At 41.1% G+C, this 20685-nt stretch overlaps 1 protein-coding gene across 1 annotated transcript in view; it reads right to left on the minus strand.

Annotated features, from left to right (window-relative positions):
• Positions 1-1376: 1376 nt before the first annotated feature.
• The window catches only part of TSHZ3 (teashirt zinc finger homeobox 3), an 88037-nt gene continuing 68728 nt past the window's right edge, over positions 1377-20685 (minus strand). Inside the window, exon 3 of the mRNA XM_069739310.1 lies at positions 1377-6899. Within this exon, the coding sequence (XP_069595411.1) occupies positions 3718-6899 (3182 nt within the window). The 3' untranslated portion in view covers positions 1377-3717. The remainder of the gene's footprint in view (positions 6900-20685) is intronic.

Raw genomic sequence — 20685 nt, forward strand, 5'->3', positions numbered from 1 at the left:
ATGACGCTGGAGCGATATTGTTACGATGCTGGAGTGTCATGGATCGTGCCGTCGTAGCGATCAAAATGCCACTGTGTGACGGTACCCTAAGGGACCTTTCTAGATGCTTAGGAAGCCTTTATAGGTTGTTTTGTTAATTATTCTAATTTACTGAGATAATGACTTTTGGGTTTTAATTGGCTGTAAGCCATAATCATCAACATTAACAGAAATAAACATGTGAAATAGATCACTCTTTTGTAATGATTCTATATAATATTTGAGTTTCACTTTTTGGATTGAAGAACTGAAATAAATTAACCTTTTGATAACATTCTAATTTTCTCATTTTGTGAGAAGCACTTGTATACATGGTGGTAAATAGCATGGAGCTTTTCTTTGTAAGGAATTCACACTGTTTTTATGCAGCTTACATCGAAGCTAGTTATATTACACTATAGGAAAACTCATTTGAACACCCAGCATTTGCCATTGAGCTATGCAGTCTGGTTCTGTAGGAGAGGCCTAAATTACTTACATGTCATGCTAATGAGGCTACAGCAGTTGAAGCATTTCCTTCTTAGCCCTTCATCAGATGTCTGTTTTTTTCTTGTACGAGACTGATTGATTTTCATTGTGGTCTAGAACTGATTTTCATTAATTTTTGGTCCACGTGTCCATTTTTACTATCAGTGTGGCATCTGTGTTTTTTCTAATGAAAAAAAAAGCAACAGCACAAAAATATAGCATCCGTGTGCTCTCCATTATTTTTCTTGCACCCTTTTATTTAAATGGACGAGTTAGAGCTGTGATTTGGATAAAAAATGGACATGTGAACAGCCCCGTAGATTATACTGGGTATCTTTTCTTCTGATGAAAAGCATGGATAAGAACATGTACTTGACAAACGGATGTCTGAATGAGGCATAATCTTGGGTCCATGTGGGTTTGTGCCTAATGTTACATCAGTGTGTGAAATTCAGATGAGATTATTAATTAGAGTGTTCAGTGCATATTTTTTTTCGACAAAATTACAGTAAGTTGGAAGGAATTTTTTACAGATGGCATCTTTGTCTTCTAAATGTTCATATCTGTTCTGGCTTCTACTTCCAATCAGATTCCCGAGGAGCCGGAAGTATGGTGCTGACTATACACACTGCAATATATTTATAAGAAAAACTGATAACGTGAAATATAGGGTGGAATGATAATTACCGGTAATATTTTAAAGGCTGTATTTCATCATGATTTGGATTTATCAGTAGAGATGGACAGATAGATTTGCAGGACTCTGGTCCACCAGGCTAGGATAGTAGTGTCGACCGCTAGGACGATAACTTTCAATTTTGTAATTACTCCTTTTAAACCATATAAAATCTGTTTCAACCTCTGCAATCTTAATGGTCAATCAGCATTTTATTTATTGCACAGAGAATTTTTCTCAGATTCCCTTTTAAGTTACATCTAAGTCTATACGTTGTAAGTCTCAACTCATTCTATCAATAGGCAAACCAAACCAAACAAAATGCAACGTTTATAAAGTTTTTCTTTCCCCTGTTGTTTTTTTTTTTTTGCAGCAATGTCTATGCAGCCTATTCTATAAAATGAAAGAAAAAAAGATAATTTTTTTTCATATCTTTTCAGCTCCGTGCGTTATTTGTTTCCTTTTCTGAAATCAGCCCTTAGAACAGCTCTCATTGGTTTTTAGAATTTTGAATACCTTTTTGCACATTGAACCAACTATTACAACTGTTTTTTGCCCCCATAATTTTCAAAAACTTTACTCCTCTATGAATATTCTTTCGACTTATTTTCTGTGATGTGATTATTTAGTTTCTCTCCAGGTAAATGAGGGGACCAATTTGCTCTGCAGCCATGATGCACCATGTAATAGTAATACCCTTGTTTGCCTGGGAACATTGCAGACATCATTGTGAACGCGAATCAAGATTATATAGCAAAGGGGGGAAAAAAAGACAAGTTTTTTTTTAATGCTGTTGTAGAAAAAAAAAAGGTTATATGAAGAAGAATCATATAATGATATTTCATTGTCAACAACAGAAAAAAGGACACAGAGTGCATTACAGTGTCTGTGCTGTTTACATGCCAATATTGTATACACATTTCCTTGTATGGTGTCAGCTGTCAGTTATTTCTGCAAATTAACTGCCAAAAATGGAGAAGAACAGAATCACTTAGTGAGTCGGTAACCACGGGTTACCTTTCATATGCTTTAAGATAAAGCGGCAGAATGGGATCTTGGGAAGATAATTAGACAAAACAAAAACAGGAAAAAAAAACTTACAAAAATGAAATAAAAAGGCATTCTACAATCTGGGCGAACAACCCAGGGTAGTTTATAAATAAGTAAAAGAGGTTATATTACAGAATGCCTCTTCATGTTGTAAGCAAAGTTTTCTAGTACAAACAGTTTTTATTTTTTTTTTTAAAGCATTAGCAATTCTCAGGAAATACAGTACACTGTTCTTAAATTATCCCCCAAATTTTTTTTAACCCTTTGAGCACTGAGAATGATTAGAATATATTTTTCACATTAATAAATATTTAATGAAAAAAAAAAATTGTGCAAGAAAAGAAAAAAAAAATAATTGTGTCGGCTACGTAGTTATGTATTCCTGTGGTTTGTGAATTTAGTTATTATTGGCAGCAAATGATATTACATTGCTAATAAATATGTATAATTTAAACATGAACTTTTTAACAATATAGATGTATAGTAAAACAATCTTAATTTTTGCTCTAGAATAATAGTTTTTGAATATTTTATAAAGGCTATTTGTCGTATGCTTTCAATAATTTACACCATTTGGGTAAGAACAGAAAAAAATTTTTTTAAGAAAGCAAAACCTTTCTTATTGCCAGAAATAGAAATCCTTTTCAGCTGGCATTTAAAAAGGTAAATTAAAAAGGAATTTACACTATACATAGGCACAGCTTATGTTAAAGGGCGTACTGCATTGGTCACTAAAAACACTAGTCAGAATCGCAGAGGGTTCCACAGTAGGTGGGTTCAGGACTGGTTTGAGGCTTTTGCTGATCACATCAATCACAATTTCCAAAATGCGAGTCTGTACACTATATACAGGTTTTTTTTTAACCCTTTCCAAGCATAAGGGGTTAGTTGCGCATTGCACCGCAATGTGTTCAAGGTCCCAAGGAATAGTCATTTCAGTATAAAAAAAGACTGCAGCTGTAGAACTGAATAATGAAGTGGATCTGAGCCAGTAGTTTTTTTTTATTTAGAAAAGAAATAAATAATAATAAAAAGATGGCGTCCTTCCCCCCAAGTAACATAAAATAGTGCTCCAAAGTACTCAGAGGGCTAAAGGTCATATGCTGAAAAATACTAGCACACAGGTCAAATGAAAAATAGTGTACCAGCTTTAGATATAAATGCTCAATGAAACTGTCCTGTTAATTCATGCAGTCCGGCGCACAGCTATTCCGATTAACACGAGTCCCAAACATTTACCATGGCATTATAACCTTCGTGTGTTACCTGTAACAACAGCTGATTATGCACCTCTATTAAACACTGTACAGTTTTACAAAAAAAACAGTTCGTACCCCCAGAGAGAGAAACGGAACATACTCTCCAGAGATAAAATCGGAACGTGTGCCAAGTATTGTAGCTTTAAGGCTTTTTCCTGACAATTTTCCTCAAAGCAAGTTACAGTCATTTTAACATAAAATAAATGGAAAACGAAAAAGCAAATACTACTGCTTTTCTAGCTCTGACACATACAGAAGGTGATCTTCTGGAGACTTCCCATGTGTTTTACTCAAATGAAGTTTCACAGCGTGCTTGCTCGCAAATGTCCGATTGCAAAGCTTACACTGATAGGAAGTTCCAGTCTCTTCTTCTGGGGAGGAAGCCACCAACTTGTCAGATGGGGATTTTGTTTGTGCTATCTGATTGTGTATTTGTTCACTAGAAAGTTTAGACAAGTCTCTTATTCTAAAACCTAGATGTGATTCAAGGTGACTGATATACGTTGAGGGTGTCCTGATTTGCGAGGCGCAGTCATTACAAAAGAACACTGGATGCCCAGTGTCCAAGTTCTTGAGGAACTTCGTCCCACCTGTCCTTCGTAGCTGGTATTTCACATTAGCTAGCCAGTGACTAATTGTGGTCATTGAGAGTCCTGTAAACCTGGAAATGTGCATTCTTTCTTGAGGGCTCAAGTCTGACATTACATATTTCCCTTCAGATGTCTGTCTCAAACTAGCTGCAAACTGGGCTTGTAGGATAAGCAAATGTTGTGGGTTCCAATTGGACTGCCGCCCTTTCCTTTTCTGAGCTGGTGTGTTTTCTTCTGGTTCCTCTATTGTGGTACCGTCAATGTCAGATTTTTCAGATATACTGGTAGGTGTAGAAGATTTTGATGTGTGGCTTTCTGTCAGGTTTTTCAGCATATCAGATATATCTGACAAGGCATTCTCGCGCAGCGGTGAGTTTGACATGAATGACACGACTGCAGATGTCTTTGCTGTTGTCACTGTAGATGAAGAAGATGCAGAAGATGTCGATGTAGGTGACAAAAGCGCTGAAGCCAAAGAGCAGTTTTTGTCACTCTTTCCTTTCGTCAAATCTATGGGCTGGTCATTGTTGACATGATAAAAATAACGGTCTGTTAAGTGGTCTGTTTTTTTGGATTGGATAGGTGGGGTCGCAACAGCAGCTTTTTCAGCCAAGCTGTTACTCATTTTAAATAACATGCTCATGGGATCTAGAGCCGGGAGGGAGGGTTTAGCTGCCTTGCCAAGGTGAATGTTCATAACGGACTGCAATGCACTTAATGGATTAACAAATGGTTGTTCTGGAGGGTGCTCTGTTATTATAGCTGTGCTGCTGCTTAAGCTGCCTATTATTGACTTCACGTGGTCCTTGCCATTTTCAACTGCCTCTAGAGTTGAACTTTCCTTGCAGTTGTTTTTTTGTGAAATCGGACTGTTTTGCTGGCTTTTATATACAATGTCATTCAGAGCATCGGTTTTGGGAGGTTCACTAATTTCACTACCACTTGGAGACGGTGTTGCCCTTTTAACTGGTGAATACTTTCCCTCTGGCTCCTTCATTTTCTCTTCCACTTTAGCTACTTTTTCTGTCACTTTTTTGACTAATTCTTCCATGGCATGGAAGTTAGTTTTTGACACAGGCGAAGTCTGACTACTTGGCGGTGACACCAGTGGCTGATTTTTGGTAGGTGACATAACATCACTATTACCATACATTGGTTTTAATGGAGTACTTTTCCCTGAGGAGCCTAACGATAACTTCATCATGTTTGGGAGCTGGTAGGCAGCATGGATACTTGGGTAACCTCCCCAACTTGGAGTACCATTTTGAGCCTTATTAATGGCAGACGTTACTGTATTTTCTAAAGACTTTAGGATATCTAATCCGCCTTTTGGGCTTTCTTCTAAGTCATTTTCAGTTAGATAATGGTATTTTGAAGGGACATCAAACTTTTCTTCTTCTTCATTAGATTTTTCCTTGTCTTTGATTTTATCATCTGGGATTATTTCTTTTTTAATTTCAACAGTCAGTTTTGGTGAAAGAGAAGTGTTATTATTAGCGGGAGGTGTAAATGTAGTGGCAGCTAATGGTACGGACTGTACCTTTTCATCCAGTAAAGAAGTTGGCAGAGCAGGGGGTTCCATCACAGGTTTTCCTTTCTTGAGTGCGGAATTGGTCACCTTTATAAAATGTCCTGTGACCATCATGTGGGCAGTAAGTTCTTGTAATGTATCATGTGAGCTGCCACATTCCATGCATTTAAGTATCTGAGATTTCCTAGCTTCAAAATGCCAAGCATAACTGGCCCCATTCTGGTGCCCATATCGGTTATTTGGTGTGATATATGGATTTGAATTCTTTTGCAAAGCTTCATTTGCATCTGAAATTGTTGTTTTTTGTGTCCCTCCAGTTGAATCGGGAGAACTTGGAAGGTCAAGTTCTAGAGAGAGCTTTTTTCTAGAAGCTGGGACAATTTTTGCTGCTACCGGGGTAACAGGTTCTTTAAGAGGCACTTTTTGGTAGTGTTTTGTTTTAATCATGTGAACGCTTAGGTCCTGAAGAGATTCGAACGAGTGACCACAGTACATGCACTTTAACACTTTCTGGGCATCTTCTTTTCCTTCCATTTCAAGTAATGAACGTTTGCGTGGCTTTGACCAACGTTTTGGGTTTTTGTTATCTGTTTCATGGTTATCATCTCTGTAATGTCCCATTTCATTCATGTGAACTGTCAGTTCTACTAGTGTATCGTACGCGGCGCTACAGTCTTTGCAACGGAACTTACTGGCACCTGTGAAAATGGAACCGTAAAGTTTACTGCTTTGTCGGTACAATTGAACAGTGCTAAAAAGGCTTGGCTCAGGTAGGACTCGGCTCTGAGATACTTGCTGTAGTGTTTTAGCCATGGCTGTCTGGTGCCAGTCAAAACTTCCGCTTCCACAGCTGCTACTACTACTGCTGCTGCTGCTGCTACTAGCATTGTTCTTTTCTGAAGTTGACTGGTGAAGATTTAAGCTAAGGTTGGACCAGTAAGAATTTGAAAGGAAATTATTGTAGACAGCTTTCATCTGTTCTAAACTGTCTGACACATTGGAGTCTTCTAAAGGAGCCAACATCTCTTTGCTCTCCTCCTCGTTTTTGATGGAGCTACTTTCGAAGTCAGCCATGCGGTCACTGGTCTCACTGACGTGAGATTCGCTGTCCATCTCATGGCTGGAGAATTCTCCAGCAGGAGAGTGCTGGTAGCTCGGAGAGTTATTTGTGAATTCCTTCTCAGGACAGGTATATTTTGCTGATGGCTCGCCTTCAACGACTGCATCCTCAGCTTCACCATCATCATCAACAAGGGCTGCTGCCTTCAACTCGTCTGAAACATACGCTGCAAAAATGTAAAGAAAAAACATCAGAAAAGGCAGTGACCTCATAATATCAATAATGTTTCTTTCATGTTATATTTAAAGACGACAATATAAGAGTACAATTATGTCTAATAATAAACAGTTAAACTGTGGTGTTTCTTCTCTGAGAAAAAATAGCTAAAGGAAAAAAAATCTCTTCAAACATAATTTGCCACCTTATTCTTCTCAAGGGGCAACAGCTTGAAATTAAAACTAAATTTGAAATTAATGAAGCACATTCTAGAGGTGGCATTCATTTCTAAAGTAATAAATTACTTGTATCAACCTTAGAGACAGCAGTTCCTGTCTGTCAATTAATATGTCTTATGCTTTTTCTACCCCTAATGCATTTCTTGACAGACAGTTTCACAATTTAAATTAAGCACACATTTTTTTACCCACAACGTTTCTGATCCTCAACCTTTAATAAACATAAAGTAGAGAACTATCAATATGATTCCGACAATGAAAGAAATTTACATCAATTACAATAAATTAAAAAATGATTTAGATTTTGTATGTGTCTTCCGAGTATAAAGAAAATGGCTTAAAAGCTTATAATCACTTTTAAGTAATGTAGGTGCCGATCCTGTACTGCTAATTCATTTTCATTAACCCACTGCACCCCAAATAGCCTGTCTCACAAGGGATTGTGGGAAATAGATTTTTTTAAAAGGGTATTATCCTTTCTGTAATTAGTCTAACCATGAATACATTTAACCATGATTACAGAGGGGTATGGCAATTATTGCAAAAATTGCTAATTCCCATCTAGTCCTTAAATCAAACATCAATATAAAAATTAACCGAAAGTGCCTGAAACTTTTTTCTTATTTCCCCTGTGATAGAATGTCCAACTAACATGGATTTTTTTTTAGTTAGATTTTGAATATTGTTATAATCCAATCTTTTGGCTCGGTGACATTTGATGCCATATGCCCAGTATGAGAACCATCATGTTTTTCTATATGGCTTTTGGCTGCCAGCTTTTAAACCTTTCATTTGTGTCACTTAGGCCTGCGCGTCACAGCAGGGAGTCAAGTTCATGTGCTATAGAGGATGTACTGAAATTTTAGACTAATGCAGTCGACATGTGGTCAGAGGAACCAATCAGACTTACAAAAAAGGAAATAAAAAATGCCAACCACTTTACATCAGAAAGCAATAGGTCAGCTTTGCTCCAGGTCTGTGAGAATGCAATAATGAAAGGTTCACGTTATATTCTGAGCTAATCCAGAACGCCTGAATCTTATAACTTTATTAGTAGTAATGACAGGAGCATAGTGTGTCCCCAGCCCACTAACAGGTTGCTGACTGCTCAGCATGCACTCTTCTTACATGTCATTACAAAACATTACTGTATTGTTATCAGCTCACAAGGGCACTTAAAGGTGCCGAATAGTCGATCTAATCTTTGCTGCCTCACACATGGGTTAAATAATAAACCTGCAAATGATAAAGTCATGGGGAGGAGGAGACGGTAAGAGATAGATCAGACATGTAACCTCTCCACAGGGGTGGCCTGGTACTTCCTGGGTGATTTTCCTTTGTGATTAAAGATGATGCTTGTCGCTCCTGTATCATAACACGTTCACTATGGCCGATTACAACACAAATTGATTCCCAGCCACAAGAATCTGTCTTTTCTTTTGTCACAAAGGCTACTGACGCCTCCGTCAATGTTTTTTTTTTCCTTTTGTACGAGAAATTGTATATTGTGTGAAATGCAGAATATATGGATTTTCTTTCTCCAAGAAGAAAAAAATACTGCGCGTATAATGACCAGATTGGTATAAAGAGAAATTACTGAATAGATTTCAATAAATGTTATTGAAGAAAGCAGATATGATAGGAAGAAAGCAAAAAATAAATAAAAAAGACGACATACGAACCTCAATGCACGGACTTGCCGCATGTCTCCTGACCAAAACTTGACAGCCTCAAACATGCTTATGAGGCTATGGAGTTTAGGCCGGGAGACCTAAGGCCGGTCCATGAATCATGAGTCTGTGGACGCAACGTTGGTGGGAAATTACAGGGGCCAATGATGCACGAATGGAGCTTGACGAAGATCATGAACAAATAAAGTTGCACGCTGTGGCGCTATAGAGTGTAAACATGAAATATATGAAATATGATTTGCAGTACTGCGCTAGATAATGGAGACACTGGGCACATAATTTGGCCAATTCAAGCATGTTGTTATTGATGAAGAATATGGTTATGGAGAAAATACACCTTTTGGGCGTTGCTAGATAACCTACCTCATGCATTTAGGAAAATTCTAGTAATGGGTTTCAGAAATGTAAATAAAGGAGAACTTTTAATACAATTACTTCTATGCAGTGAATCTTCTGCAGCACTAACAATTAGGGATGCGCGAATAGCTTAGGATAAGAGCTTATCAGAATATCTATAGCGCTCACCGAATAGCTGCATCGGGAACGCGGATACCTGGAGCTCTCCCGATAATCAGCTGTTCGGCGCCGCAGCTGCATGTGTTCTCCATGCATGTGTTGCGACTGTCACACAGCCGCGACACATGCAGCTGTGGCGCCGAATAGCTGATTACCAGGAGCGCTCCAAGTATCCGGGTTCTTGATGCAGCTATTCGGTAAGCGCTATAGATATTCGCTCATCACTACTAACAATCCATTAGGTTATCCAGCCATGCCCAAAAGGTGTATTTACTAGAAAACCAAAATCTTCTGGAAGGTATGAAACTGTCAAAACAATTATGCTCCATATCAAAAAGGGCGATTTGGTAACATGTTGGTGATGTTTGGGGCTAATGACCTGGCCTTTCCTAAATCACCTTGTGATTTTCCATTTTTTTGCTTTTTATTTTTCACTCCCCTTCTTCCCAGAGACATAACTTTTTTATTTTTCCATCAATATGGCCGTGTGTGGGCTTGTATTTTGCAGGACGAGTTGTACTTTTGAACAACACCATTGATTTTTCCACTGGTGTACTGGTAGATGGGGAAAAAAATCCAAGTGCAGTGGAATTGCAAAAAAAGTGCAATTCTACAATTGTTTTTTTACCTAGTTCACTGGATGCTAAAACTAACCAGCCACTCTGATTCTCCAGGTCACTACGAGTTTGCAGATACCAAACATGTATAGGTTCTTTTTTAAAAGGTAAATAAGAAATTTTAAGTTTTGAAAAAAAAAACAAAAAAACAAAAATGGAGCCGTTTTCCGAGACCTGTAGCGTCTCCATTTTTCGTGATCTGGGGCTGGGTGAAGGCTTATTTTTGTGCTTCGAGCTGATGTTTTTATTGATACCATATTGGTGTAGATACAATGTTTTGATCACCCGTTATTTCATTTTATTGCAAAGTTGCGGTGACCACAAAAAAAGTAATTCTGGTGTTTTGATTTTTTTTCTCATTACGCCGTTTACTGTTCAGATTAATTACGTTTATATTTTGATAGATCGGGTATTTGAATGCGGTGATCCCAAATATGTGGGGGTTTTTGCTTTATTTTGAATGGGGCAAAAGGGAGTGATTTGAACTTTTATAATTTGGTTTTTTTTTTAATTTTTTTTTACATTTTTCATTTGCTTCAACAGTATCCTTAGGAGACTTGAAGCTGTGATCTTCTAATTGCTTGTGCTACACAGTAACAGAAACGGTGTGTGACACCGATCTAGCGATGCGATCCAGCGATGCGTTCGCTTGTAACCAGGGTAAACATTGGGTTACTAAGTGCAGGACCGCGCTTAGTAACCCGATGTTTACCCTGGTTACCAGCGTAAATGTAAAAAAAAAACAAACAGCACATACTTACATTCCGGTGTCCGTCAGGTCCCTAGCCGTCTGCTTCCCGCACTCACTGACTGCCGGCCGTAAAGTGAAAGCAGAGCACAGCGGTGACGTCACGGCTGTGCTGTGCTATCACTTTATGGCCGGCAGTCAGTGAGTGCGGGAAGCAGACGGCAAGGGACAGACACCGGAATGTAAGTATGTGCTGTTTGGTTTTTTTTTACGCTGGTAACCAGGGTAAACATCGGGTTACTAAGCGCGGTCCTGCGCTTAGTAAACCGATGTTTACCCTGGTTACCCGGGGACCTCAGCATCGTTGGTCGCTGGAGAGCTGTCTGTGTGACAGCTCCCCAGCGACCACACTACGATTTACCTACGATCACGGCCAGGTCGTATCGCTGGTCGTGATCGTAGGTAAATCGTATAGTGTGACGGTACAAGAACATGGTCTGATCATACTACATCTCCTGGGCAGGGGAGGAAGCAAAAAAGTATACAGATATTATAGTAAGGGATCACAAATAATTCTTTGAGGTAAAATATTGCTTAAAAACAGGCATTGATATGTTTTGCCTCACAAAAAGAATGGGCTACGATACTGTGCTTGATGTCTGTATACTCTTGTTCCCCCCCACCCACGTTCCTGTACGGTGAAATACAGCCATTACACAGTACACAACAGGGACACATATTTTGAGATTATCTCAGTACGGTAACATTGTTTTTTAACACATCCAATTGCAAAACTTATTTTTATTCAAAGATTTATTAATTACTAGATGGTGGCCTGATTCTATCGCATCGGGTATTCTAGAATATGCATGTCCACGTAGTATATTGCACAGCCCACGTAGTATATTGCCCAGCCACGTAGTATATTGCCCAGTCAAGTAGTATATTGCCCAGTAATGTAGTATATTGCCCAGCCACGTAGTATATTGCCCAGTCACGTAGTATATTGCCCAGTTACATAGTATATTGCCCAGTGACGTAGTATACAGCACAGAGCCACGTAGTATATTGCCCAGCCACGTAGTATATTGCCCAGTTACGTAGTATATTGCCCAGTCATGTAGTATACAGCACAGAGCCACATAGTATATTGCACAGCGACGTAGTATACAGCACAGAGCCACGTAGTATATTGCCCAGCCACGTATGTCACAAGTTAAAAAATAAAAAATAAACATATACTCACCTTCCGAGGGAGCCCTTGTAGTCATGTCGCCTGTGTGCGGTGCACTCAGCAGCTTCCGGTCCCAGGGTTGGTAGTGCAGGACCCATGATGACGTTGCGGTCACATGACCGTGACATCATGGCAGGTCCTTCTCGCGCAGGACCTGTGATGAGGTCACGGTCACATAACTGTGACATCATGGCAGGTCCTTGTCGCATACCATCCTTACCACCGGAACCTGCCGTTTGCATGGAGCGGTTACCGGAGCGTCGCGAGGAGCGGGAAAGGCGGTGGAAGGTGAGAATATATTGATTTTTTATTTTTTTTTCAACATTAGATCCTTTTACTATTGACGCTGCATAGTCAGCATCAATAGTATAAAGTTGGGGACACACAGGGTTAATAGCGGCGATAATGGAGTGAGTTACCCGCGGCATAACGTGGTCCGTTACCACTGGCATTAATCCTGTGTGAGCGGTGACTGCGGGGAGTATGGAGCGGGCGCCGGGCACTGACTGCAGGGGAGTAGGGAGGAACTAATCAGACTGTGGCCGTCGCTGATTGGATGCGGCAGCCATGACAGGCAGCTGGCGAGACCAATCAGCGACTTGGATTCCATGACAGACAGAGGCCACGACCAATGAATATCCGTGACAGAAAGAAGGACAGACAGAAGGACAGACAGAAAGATGGAAGTGACCCTTAGACAATTATATAGTAGATAATGTACTGTACTTTGCACATGGGACAACCCCTTTAAGTCTCTCATATACATTAGGTGAAAATCAGTCCAATCCATCAATCATCTGATCCGTACGGGGGGGGGGGGGGGGGGCGGGGGGCGTCCCGACTCTCCTCCGATTGATAATGTTGGGAAGTAAAGGAACAAGGACTTGAAATTTCAATGTCTGATTGTTTTACTTTCAGGGGAGAAATGTCACCAAAAGTTGAGTTTGGCAGTGGCTTTCTCTTCTCTGCCCATAGAAAAGAAAAATAAGCTGTCGTAGAATGCAATGAATGCTATCCAATATGGCCATATAGAGGTTTCTGCGTGCACCTTATTTGTGAAATAATAAGGGTCATATATTACTTATGCTGCATAATTTTTTTTTTAATTCTACCATTTATTCAAAACTGCGATGTTTAACATGTTTAACATGTTAACTTTTTACATCCAAGAGGCAAATTCCTCTTTAACCAAATAGAGAAGATTCACAGATAGTAGACCGTTGTCAGGAGATTTTCCTTACAGGACCCTCACCGTGACTTGTGTTAATGAAGTTAATTGAATTTACGATCAATAATGGTTAATTATTGCAATTTGACATTCAAAGATAAATGGCTGCAGGACAGAGAAATGTCTTGGTATGTGGGTCCTCAAACACATTAGACTGTGAGAGGGATCACACGGCCGTCCATTGATCCAGGTACAAGAAGATCGACCCGATAGCTCTGATGAATGCACACGTTCCTCAGCTACAAGTACATGTTCTACTAAACTGGTCTAACCCTTGTCACCATCCAGATCTATATCAGCTATACCCTACAAATCTATGGAGATAGATTAGAGAACTGATGCAGAAAAAAAGATGATTCAATAAAGGTGAACTTTTATTTTACAGGGTATTAATGTAACGACGTAATGAGACTTTATGAATCAATCTGGATTAAGGACAATCGGTCTCAACCGAGAACTACATTAAAGATAAAGTACTCCAGGCTGAACTTCTGTTCCCAACACAGTGATGGGCTCTGGCCTTCAGGACCTTTACACAAAAAATAACCATGTATGTCATTAATGTAATGTGTTGATCATTTGTTTTACTGCCCATTTGGCAGTGATATTCTGAAATTCTATAAGAACGTCTTACACGTATGGTATTGGTGAACGTCTCTATGCGACAGCCGCGGTTATTGATGTGTATGCAGTAACATGGCATTATTCACGTACTGTGCTGCTGACTCTTGGAAACAAGATTTTGCCGGTATGATGTCCCTTTATATCGGGTTATATAGAGCTCAAGTTTCCATTAAACATGAAATGACTCAAGCACTGCTCAGAATGTCTCACTGATTCATAGCTATATTTTCACCATCTGTAATGATTGTTAATAGTCAGCTGGGCCTTTACATCTCTGGGGGTTGTGCAACGAGTGCAGTGTTATAAATAAGAAGTTTGGAGGCTGATGCCTTGGGATCGGTTATAAGCTAAATACGCCCGTCTGGAAAATCATTTGCTACAGCTTTACAAGTGAGATCTGAGATTAGTGCCTACATCCCCGTCCGCATACACCAATAACCGGAGACATCAAGACTGATAAAGTCAATGTTATAAAAGGCGAGACGTGGAAGGTCCATAAGGGTATGTTTAAAAGACCAGACTTGCAAGGTCCATAAAGGTATGTTTCCACGGTCAGTAAACGCTGCGGATTGGACGCTGCGTACATCCGCAGTGGCCAGATGTTACAGCATAGTGGATGGGATTTTATGAAATTTCTTCTCCACTATGCGTGCAGGGACACCTCCGGCTTCCCTGCGTAATCAGACATGCGGTGCTTCTTTCTAGACCACAGCATGTTTATTTATCTTGTGGAGATGCTCAGTCTCCGCAAGATAAATATCACAGTCCAATGTATAGGATGCGGTGATTCCACATGGTTCAATGAACACATACGGAATCACTGACGTTCAAAAGCCGGCAGCACTTTGGATGGAGCGTGTCCAAACCGCTGCCGGTTTGTGCCTGTGGAAAGATACCCTAAGGCTATGTGCACACGTTGCGGATTTTGTTGTGGATCCACAGCGTTTTTTCCATGCGGATTTGCATCAAATCCGCAAAGAGTGCTCAGGCAATGTTAATCAATGGGAATCCAGAAGCGGATTTGTGTGCCAAAAACGCTAGAGAAAGGAAGGAGGAAGAGTGTGTGGGCGGAGAATATGTGTGGGCGGAGACCATGTGTGAGCGGAGAATATGTGCGGGTCTGTCAACGGGTGTGTGTGTGAATCTGTGTGCGCGGGTCTTTGGGTGTGTGCGCGGCTGTGTGTCTGTCTGCGTGTGTCTGTAGCCAGGCATTGTCTGATGGGACTACTGCTCCCATCCGGCCATGTCTGTGGTCACATATAACAGTGACAGCGTGAGCTGATGATGGGAGAGTAGTCCCATCATCCGGTGACTGTGTTCAAGAGTAAAAAAAAAAACAAAAAAACACTTACATATTCACATACATATTCATACTCACCAAACACCTAATTCCCCGACGCCCTCGACCTCATGCAATAAAAATAATATAATAAACCACCATATACTTACCTTTCCTCTGTAGTCCATTTAATATCGAGTGTCTAACGGCGATCTCACGTGTGGAACAGTCACATAGGGAGATATGACTGCTCTACATGGCTCCGGCGATACACTGACAGGAGCTAATATCTCTACGCCGCTGTGAGAGAATTCACCAGACTTTGTGCTGTCACTTGTGGCACCGCTACCTGAGAAAATTCCCACACAGCGGTGCCATAAAATGAGCGCATGAACTCTGGTCAACTCTCAGTGATGGACTGCAGGAGGATTATCTCCTGTCAGTGTATCACCGCAGGCCCTGTAGAATGGTCACATCTCCTGATGTGACTGTTCTACACGTGAGATCATCGTGGGACAATCGTTATTAAATAGATTACATTGGACAGGGATTATGTGTGTTGGTTTATAATTTTATTTTTGTTGCAGGAGGTCGAGGGATTCGGGGATTAGGCGATGCAGTAATTATGGTTAATTAAGATTAATAAAGGATTTTATTCTGGCTATGTCTTTATTGACCATACTATAGGATTAGTAATGGATAGGTGTCTTATAGACGCTTCTCCATTACTAGTCCATGGGCTTGATGTCACCTGACAATACAAAGGTGACAGCAAACCCACAAATATTACCCCACTTGCCACTGCTACAGGGCAAGTAGGAAGAGCGAGGCTAATTGCCAGAATTGGAGCATCTATAGGATGTGCCATTTCTGGGGAGGCTGAGAACTGATTTTTTAGCCTGGGGGGTGCCAATATCCATGACCCCTTCCCAGGCTATTAATATCAGAGTGCAGCTGTCTGCCTAGCCTTTGCTAGCTCAATTTTATAGGGGGACCCCATGTTAATTTTTTTCTGGGGTTCCCCTGCACACTAGCCAGTAAAGGCCAAGCAAACATCTGTGAGCTATTAATAGCCTAGGAACCTTTATGGCTATTGGCTCCTTCCCAGAATATTAACATCAGCCCTCAGCCGTCAGCTTTCCCTCTGCTGGCTTATGCGGGAGCCCACACAATTTTTTTTAGGGTATGTTTCCACGGTCAGGAACCGGCAGCACTTTGGATGCAGCACATGTCCGCTCCATCCAAAGCGCTGCCGGCTTTTGAAAGCAGGTGATTCCGCATGTGTTCATTGAACTGAGCGGAATCACAGCACCCAATACATTGTAAGGGGATGTTTATCTTGTGGAGACTGAGCGTCACCGCAACATAAATTGATATGTTGCGGTCTGGAAAGATGGACCGCATGTCTTCCGTCTCTGCAGAGAAGCCGTGGGCGCCAGTGCATGCATAGTGGACATGGGATTTCTTCAAATCCCATCCACTATGCTGTAACATCTGGCCACTGAGGGTTTGGCGCTGTGGATGAACACAGTGTCCAAGCGGCAGGGTTTACTGACCATGGGAACATACCCTTATAAAGTTTTTGAAAATTAAACAGATATTGCATTCCATACAGATTTCGTGTGTGTGTTCTATTTAACTCTGTATTTACAATTGTATTAATGACGGTATCTGGCCGACACCAGGTCACCTCGGGCTTGGTATTATATATACATATAATATATATATACGGTATATATTATATTCACTTATATTTGTTTTGTGTGTGTAAACATTATATTTGAACATAGTATGTAATGATATTATGGTCTTAAATGGAGAATGTAAAAGAAGAGGTTGGACTAGGAAATAACATCACAATTCTTTTTTTTTCTTGTTAAATAATATATCTTTATTTAGCTTATAAAAACGCAGACAAATCCGCATAAAAATGCATCAAATATGCTAATGTTATTGTATCCTTTTGCTTTCTACAATTTTGTAGCATGAAAGGGAAAAAAAACGAGGCTTTTTTGCAAGATGTTCTGGCTGAACTAAAGTCGCAGGATCTATAACTCCGTATAGATATAAAGCATCAACATATGCAGCAAACTGTGGATTTAGATACATTTCTCTGTCTGTACTTACTAGGGGAAAACTAGAGAGGAAGCTGGATTGTAAGCAGTCCGAGGTGTTTATGAAGTCACATGGTGATAAGCTTAGAAAAGATAGGGTGACTTTGGCTTTCCACCTGTCCCCTTCACAGAACGCTGAAGCCTGCAGGTCCAGGACTGAAATGTTCATTGGGCATTTGGATAGAATAAGCACTGATAAAATAACTTGCTGCCAGGATGCAGCTGTATCCACCAAGCCTTAATGGGTTAATTCCTGTGTAGATGCAGGAAGCAAACTTTTCTGTAAAACCACAATGTTTTTCCAATAATCCTTTCATTCTACTCAGTGCATACCAAACATGTTAAATGACCACTTAGGAGATTTATAATGACAAACTAAATGTTGTCAAAGGAAAAAAAATCCGCTGCTGATTGCGGCGCTCTGACAACATAAAGGCGCTGCGGAGCTCTGTCAAATGGAAGATTATGCAAAAACACCATTGAGAAAGCTGCTAATCATCTGCTCTTGTCAATTACAGGAGGGTGTGTGACAGCGTATTTACATTAAACACGTTCTGTCAGCTGAAACCATTAATGCTGGATGGCAAGAAACTCCAGAACCGAGACCAGACTCCTTCTAAGCTGCAGTAGGACAAAATAGCAATCAGTGTGTGTGCTGCAAGAGCGTCCCAATAACATGCACGCGCTGTACGTATAGTATCGGCACACAATATACAGCGGCAAGCTCCAATGCTGCATGGCATGCTGCGGCGTATGTGGCTGCACTCGCACACGGTGTCGGATCCATATTGTCTTGTATATTCCAAGCACTACAGATATATCATTGAACATCACTGTGCTCACAGCTGCAAGGAAAAGGCAGGGGCACGATAGAGCAGGTAGGAAGGACCCCGCTTGTAGTCACTGATCACACTAGATGCTGCAGTAGAAATATCACAGACTAACAACCATTGGAGGACAGAAGTGGTGTACAGCATCTATGTCAGCGTGTGATACTGCTGAGTGACATGCATTGTGCCTTCATGATATAAAATCCATAAGTTTCAATTTTGCTACCTTTCTGCAGCGGTCTTATGCCACCTACCCACATGACTGCTGCAGGAAATCCCGTCTCATGTTGTCCATATCAGCATTACCGCTGAGGCCAGCGATTGGCTGCAGTGGTCACATGGGTAGATGGGTCGAGAAGAGACAGAGGCTAGCACTGGCTGTTTTGATATTTTATGGCATTGAACTTGATCCCTTTAAATCTGCCTGAAATCTTTCATAATAACTAACACCTTCAATATACAAATTCCTGGATTCACAATGTACAGAAAGAGGGAAACTGAGAGTTTCCAATTTGGCCTTGAGGATTTTCAGACAGTTTCTCCACCCCTTCAGCAAATAACAGACAGGGACTTCCCAAGTCATGTTGTGCTTTCAGCAAAACAGATTAGTGTGGGGCCGAACTAGCAACCGGCATATGTGAGGCAGGGATATTTGTTCTAGCAAACCTTTAAAAGACCTCTGCTCAAATATTGTCTTAGTGCTTAGATAAATATCTTAGATGATCTATTCTGATTGACAGCGAGGAGCGAGTTCCCAGCGCCGGGGACACAAGTCTCCTAAATATAACTGTAGCGATGGAGAAGCCGCTAACAATATGAAGCGCGGATACACAACTGTAAAAATGTGGATGAGTGTAAGGATACCATGTGCTGTACGGTGTATACGACCATGATGTATATAATGTGTAAGAAGCTGAAGACACCAGGGATTATGAACAGATCAGTATTTAGTCACAAGTAAAGTTTTAGAAATCTCCATCGCCATGGGTCATGCGCTAATGTCCTGCACAGAAGACACAAGTCTCCAGGTTTACAGTCAGGTGCCACCCTCAGAGGATAAAATCAGGAAGATTTTTACTCGACAGAGTTCTAAAAGTCTGTATTCGACATAGAAACTGGATTATATGTAAAACATGCGATGCAAAGGGTGAAATCTGCATTTCAGCAGCAAAATCTGCAGTGGACAATTCCTGTGTTGATAAACCATAAGGGTGTGTTTCCACGGTCAGGAAACGCTGCGTGTTTGACGCTACGTAGAGCCACAGCTTCAACCACGCAGCGTCCAGATGTTACAGCATAGTGGAGGGGATTTCATGAAATCCCGTCTCCACTATGCGTTAAAAGACACCTGCGGCAGACTCACGTAAAACGGACATGCGGCTCGTCTTTTCAGAACGAAGCATGTCTGTTTACAATGCGGCGACGCTCCATCGCCGCACCGTAAATTTACCATAGACTATCATTAGATGCGGTAAAATCGCATCTAATGATCAGTCACATGCGTAGCAACTGCGTAAATGCAGCTTGCTACGCATGTCTCCTAATTTAAATAAGGTCTTACCTGTCCCACCGCCCAAAGTCCGCGTCCACTGCAGTTCTCATGGTAGCTTACCGCGAGAACTGCCGTGCACGTGACCTGGGGTTATCTCCTGTCACTAGGCTGGTTCTCACGGCTAGCTGATCAGCTGATTGTGAGAACACTGCAGTGTAGGTGATCGCCGGAGAGTTATCTCCAGCGATCATCTACAAGCTCTGCTATGTCTGAATGTCAGGCATCCAGATGTAGCAGAGCCGGACTCGTTGTGGAACACTCGTTATTAAATGGACTACGTCGGAACAGGAAGTATACTGTTGGTTTATTATTTTTTATTTTTTTCCAAGAGAACGAGGGCATTGCAGGAATGAGCGTACAATAAAGATGTCAAAACTGTGTGGTATTTTATTTCATTAAAATACTTTATTCTGCATGCCTGTGACCTATTAACCCTTTACCAACTATAGGATTAGTAATGGTAGGTATCTTATTGACGGCTCTCCATTACTAAGCCGGCTTAATGGCACCTTACTAAGGTGTCATTAACCCCTTATTACCCCATATGCCACAGCTACAGGGCAGTGGGAAGAGAGAGGCTAAGTGCCGGAATTGGCGTATCTTACAGAAGCGCCATTTCTGGGGTGGCTGGGAACTGGTATTTGTAGCCGGGGGGCCAAAATCCATGGTGCCTTCCTAGGCTATGAATATCAGCCCGCAGCTGTCTGCGTAGCCTTTCTGGCTATACATTATAGTGGGACCCCACGTCATTTTTTGGGGGGTCCCCTATTTTAATAGCCAGTAAAGGCTAAATATATAGCTGCGGGCTGATATTCATAGCCTGGGAAGATCTATGGGTATTAACCCCTTCCCAGGCTACAAACATCGGTCCCCCAGTCGCTGGCTTTCCCTCTCTGGCGCAGAAAAATGCGCAGGAGCCCACACCATTTTTTTTTTCTATTTTTAAAAAAAATTAAACATATTGCGTATAAGGCCGGAGTCACACTTGCGAGAAACTCGCACGAGTCTCTCGCCTTAATACCCGGCACTGCCACCGGAACTCGGGACTGAAGCGTTCAGCTGCACAGAAATACATGCAGCCGCACACTCCGATACCGAGTGCTGGCGGCAGTGCCGAGTATTGAGGTGCGAGATTCATGCAAGTTTCTTGCAAGGGTGACCGCGGCCTAACACAGATTTCATGT

Source organism: Ranitomeya imitator, chromosome 9 (assembly GCF_032444005.1).
Source record: "Ranitomeya imitator isolate aRanImi1 chromosome 9, aRanImi1.pri, whole genome shotgun sequence".
Taxonomy (NCBI): domain Eukaryota; kingdom Metazoa; phylum Chordata; class Amphibia; order Anura; family Dendrobatidae; genus Ranitomeya; species Ranitomeya imitator.